This window comes from Mirounga angustirostris, unplaced genomic scaffold, assembly GCF_029215605.1.
Source record: "Mirounga angustirostris isolate CCGP_5_RB_7025 unplaced genomic scaffold, mMirAng1.0.hap1 SCAF_6, whole genome shotgun sequence".
NCBI lineage: Eukaryota > Metazoa > Chordata > Mammalia > Carnivora > Phocidae > Mirounga > Mirounga angustirostris.
In genome coordinates, this window is record NW_026991714.1 from 136,675,569 (window position 1) to 136,680,564 (window position 4,996).

At 39.5% G+C, this 4,996-nt stretch overlaps 1 protein-coding gene across 1 annotated transcript; it reads right to left on the bottom strand.

Annotated features, from left to right (window-relative positions):
- Window positions 1–259: 259 nt before the first annotated feature.
- LOC123845557 (ATP synthase-coupling factor 6, mitochondrial-like) lies at window positions 260–699 on the bottom strand. The gene is made up of 2 exons (XM_045876302.1): window positions 683–699; window positions 260–593 (listed from the first exon to the last, which is right to left on the bottom strand). Exons 1-2 carry the CDS (start codon window positions 697–699, stop codon window positions 260–262), a joined length of 351 nt encoding a protein of 116 aa, XP_045732258.1.
- Between the last annotated feature and the right edge of the window lie 4,297 nt (window positions 700–4,996).

Sequence of the window (4,996 nt, forward strand, 5' to 3'; positions counted from 1 at the left end):
TCTCATGGCAATATTTCTGACTCAGGCTGCATATTTAGACATATTTTTTAAAAATATTAGAAGCAGCTTTATACTATACAGTGCTCATAAAGATTCACATTTAGGGAGCTCCAGTGAAAATAAACATTAACTAGTTCTTTGGTTTTTGTTTTTTGTTTTGTTTTTGTCTTTTTTTGACAGTTGAGAAATGTATGTTTATTCTGATCCAGTTGTACAACTAATCTAGGTCAAATTACCAAATAAATTTTACATGGTTTTTTCAAGACTGGCGCTTCTTGATGATTTCAAATGTAGGAACTTCAAATGTGAAGTCCAGGAACGTATTCATGTCTGCTTTACCATACATTTGCTTAAGCTTCAAAAGCTCCCTCTCTAGGTCTTGCTGGTGCTCTGGGCCAGTATCAGCAGGTCCTCCAGATGCCTGTAGCTTAGTTCTGTATTCTCTAATCTTGTCCATGAAGAGTTTCTGTACGGGATCAAGTTCCCTATTAAATGCCACTGCAGTAACACCAATGTTGCTCCTCAAATGAACTGAGACTGCAGACCTAATGAGAGAGGAGAACTCGAAGAGCCTCTGAAGAATCATGCTGATTCTGTGACTTGCACTCAGTCCTGAGCTGCCAGAGCTTCCGCTGCCTCCAGCATTCTACTTCTGGTGATGGCTCCGCCCCTACCCACCTACCCACCATCACAATGCATTATCGATTTTTTTCTTTTCTTTTTAATTTTATTTTATTATGTTATATTAATCACCATACAATTCATCATTAGTTTTTGATGTGGTGATCCACAATTCATTGTTTTCGTGTAACAACCAGTGCTCCATGCAGCATGGGTATCCTTAATACCCATCACCAGGCTAACCCATCCCCACAACCCCCTCCCCTCTAAAACCCTCAGTTTGTTTCTTGGAGTCCATAGCCTCTCATGGTTCATTTCTCCCTCCGATTTCCCCCCCTTCATTTTCCCCTTCCTTCTCCTAATGTCCTCCATGCTATTCCTTATGTTCCACAAATAAGTGAAACCATATGATAATTGACTTTCTCTGCTTGACTTTTTTCACTTAGTATAATCTCCTCCAGTCCCATCCATGTTGATGTAAAAGTTGGGTATTCATCCTTTCTGATGGCTGAGTAATATTCCATTGTATATATGGACCACATCTTCTTTATCCATTCATCTATTGAAGGACATCTCGGCTCTTTCCACAGTTTGGCTATTGCTGACATTGCTGCTATGAACATGGGGGTGCATATGGCCCTTCTTTTCACTACATCTGTGTCTTTGGGGTAAATACCCAGGAGTGCAATTGCTGGGTCATAGGGTAGCTCTATTTGTAAATTTTTGAGGAACCTCCACACTGTTTTCCAAAGTGGCTGTACCAACTTGCATTCCCACCAACAGTGTAAGAGGGTTCCCCTTTCTCCACAACCTCTCCAACATTTGTTGTTTCTTCCCTGTCCATTTTTGCCATTCTAACTGGTGTAAGGTGGTATCTCAATGTGGTTTTAATTTGAATTTCCCTGATGGCTAATGATGATGAACATTTTTTCATGTGTCTGTTAGCCATTTGTATGTCTTCTTCAGAGAAGTGTCTGTTCATGCCTTCTGCCGATTTTTTGACTTGATTATTTGTTTTTTGGGTGTTGAGTTTGAGAAGTTCCTTATAGATCTTGGATACCAGCCCTTTATTTGTAGTGTCATTTGCAAATATCTTCTCCCATTCTGTGGGTTGCCTCCTTGTTTTGTTGACTATTTCCTTTGCCGTGCAGAAGTTTTTTATCTTGATGAACTCCACTAGTTCTAAAAAAAAAAACCCTGCTTGGATGACTTTTTTTTTTTTTTTTTTTGCTTATTTTTCATACTATGATTGCTCAAAAATCACCACATGCCTGCATCCTCTAGTTAAGGAAACTATTAGCTGGAGTCCCAACCTGTAAGATAAGCATGTGCTCCCAGAAGAAAAGCCTTGGGAGCCTTCTAGTTTTATAACTGGAACACCAGCATGTGTAGCTGTCAAAGCACTGAGCGACATTGTGAGCAGGAGACAATAAGTCAAATATGATTTTGAAAATTTAATGTGTCAATTTAAAACTGCCACTCACAGACTGGTTAGAAAACCAATTTTCAGAGGACCAGGTCAGAAGTGGTAAACAAATTCCCACTGCTAAGCAGTTGCTGATGTAAATTGTCTGAATGAAAGATATTTATTCATGACCACAGTGGGCTCAAAAAAATTAATTTGGAGACTTTTTTCCACCTTCCCTGGAGTATGCAATTCTTAAATAAATGATCAATAGCTGACTTGAGCCAAACAGAAGAACTTGTCCAGGATCAGGCAGGTAATTACTTACAGTGATGAGCTGAGGAAGTAAGGCATCCGGGGATACAGTGGCATTAATCATGGCTTTAAACCATTTCTCCCTTTCTAGCTGCATTATTTGAAAAATCACTGAACAACTTTGTCCACTAGAAATTTCATAGATCAGGGTGCATGTTTCAGACACCTCCGTTTTGAGGCCAACCCCCAGAGCAGACAGAGAAAATTATTAATGGGAAGTCATGGCATTTTGTGCTTTGCAGTTACTGGTTGGCCAAAAGAGACTGAGTGAGTAGAGGCTGGGGGAAGGTGAATGATACATGAGCAATTTGGGCCTGTAAATATCTGTTTAGTTGCCCAGGGGGAATCGAGGGTAGAACATTTGCTCCATTTAGTCCTTAGAACAGAAGGCCCACAGCTAGTGCTGGAACTTTCAGCCTCTACAAACTGGACCAAGATGAAAAGTCTAATGTGGATGGAGTCTGGCATTTCAGCTGTGGAAGTTCCTTTATTTTTTCCCAAAGGTGATTAACTCACAGGCCCATGGAAGAAAATTGCAATGCAGTGTGGCAAAACTGAAGGAACACAGGGTGCGTGGGTGTACTCACCCTACAAATTTTTCTTCTGGGAATCTAGAAGTAGTTACTCAAATGTGTAAGCATAGCCACAGCTAAAACGATAAGCAGTCTCATGTTCACCCCCGAGAAGGTGGGCTAACTTAAAAAAAAAAAGAGGAATCTCTTGTAACCACAAAAAATGATAATTTTATATATACATATACAGTATGGAATGATTAGTGAGATAACTAAGTGAAATAAAAGCTAGAAACCAAAGAGTAGATATGGTTTGCTTCCATTGGTATAAAAGAATATATATATTTAATATATTTTTATACATTTTATATATTATCACTCTGTATAAATGTTTAAAAATTCTGAAAAACATCCAAGTAACTATTTACAATGGTTGGCTTTTAGAAATGGGGATGGAAGTCATAAAAATGGGGAGAGAGGCTTATACTTTCCCTTTGTCTTTAATTATTTTTCTTACTGTAAACATGTATTGATCATAAGATTAAAATTCAGTTAATAATAAATTCCCTTTTTATTCAGAAAAACACAGATCTAGTAGTATTGCCCTTAGTTCTAATTCCGCTATTATTTGGTGACCAAAAAGAACTTACTAAAACCAGGTCCCAAGGGTCAGAAGTAGGCTCTACCATTTACCAGTTGCATAATCTTGGGTAGGTCATTTATGGGTTTTTCTGTAAATGAGTAGGTTGGACTAGACTTGGTACATTCAAAGAAGATAGCACATCTACTGCCTTGGCTAAGTGTTTGGAAGACTAGAGGAGAAGCAGAGGGATTCCAGGCGCTGGGCACACATCTCTGCTTTAAAAATGGATTTAACCTTATCTTATATATTGCATATATAGAGCTTCCATGTAAGTTACAGTTAAAAGAAAGGTCTTGTAGCTAAAATATACTGAAAAACCTAATATACCATGGATGTCATGGATGCACAGCTGTATTGGTTACCACTTACTGAGTACTTAGAATGTGTCAAACACTTAGCTACAACTTTATATGTAGCATTTCTATTAATCCTTACAGTAACTCTATGAAGTAGGTGCTGTTATCATCTCCATCTTACAGTTAAGGAGACATAAATAATCTCTCTTGCCCTGGCCTATATCCCATAGCAAGAAAGCATGGGAGCAGAACTGGAGAACAAACTCAAGAACCTGTAACTCTCAAGTCAATGTACTTGATGACTAAGAGATATCTGCCAGGCATCCAAAGGGGAAAGAGGGTATTCCCATTTGCCAACCCATACCTAGCCCACCAGAAGGCTTAGTGGCAAAATCATGGTAAGGTAGATGCTTGGCCAATGCTGCTTACAGAGTGATCTGGGAATGAGCAGCATCCCACGGGAGCTTGTTACAAATGACAAAATCATAGGCCCTACCTCATATCAACTAAATCAGCATCTCTGGTGGTGAGGTGGATTTGTATTTTAATCCAAAGATCTCCAAGGGATTCACAGATGCCTTCAAGTATGAGAAGGAGCCTGGGGACCACTGCTCAAAACTCAGTTCTGGAATAGTGGTTCTCCCCCTGCTGAATATTAGAATTACTTGGAAAGTTCCTTAAAACTACTGATGCTTCAGCTCCACCATAGACCAATTAAATCATGGGTGTGAACTGACAGTATGTATTTTTAATACTTGTCTAGATTATTCTGATGTGCAGCCAGAGTTGAAAACCATTTTCCTAGACCTAAAACTTTGAAAACAGTGGGTCTCAGCCCCTGGCTGCACATTGGAATCACCTGTGAAGCATTAATAATACTGAGTCTTGAGTCTCTCCACCCCTCCTCACGATTTTATTGTAATGGTGCTGAGGAGTGGCCTGGACTTTGGGATTTTTGGATATTCCCCAAGCAACCTGGACATACAGCCATTCGAGAACAACTATAAGAGGTGTAGGAGGGAAGACCCAACACAAACCTGTTTTCCAATTCTATTTGGCTCATCTTCCTATATGGAAGCAGCAGAAGCCTAAGGTTAATGGCAAAAATTGTTCCAATGGATAAGCCATCAGCACCTGAGCACTCTCAGAAGATTCCCAGTCTTGGCCATGGTATTGAAAGATACTTATTTGCCAGCTTGACTAT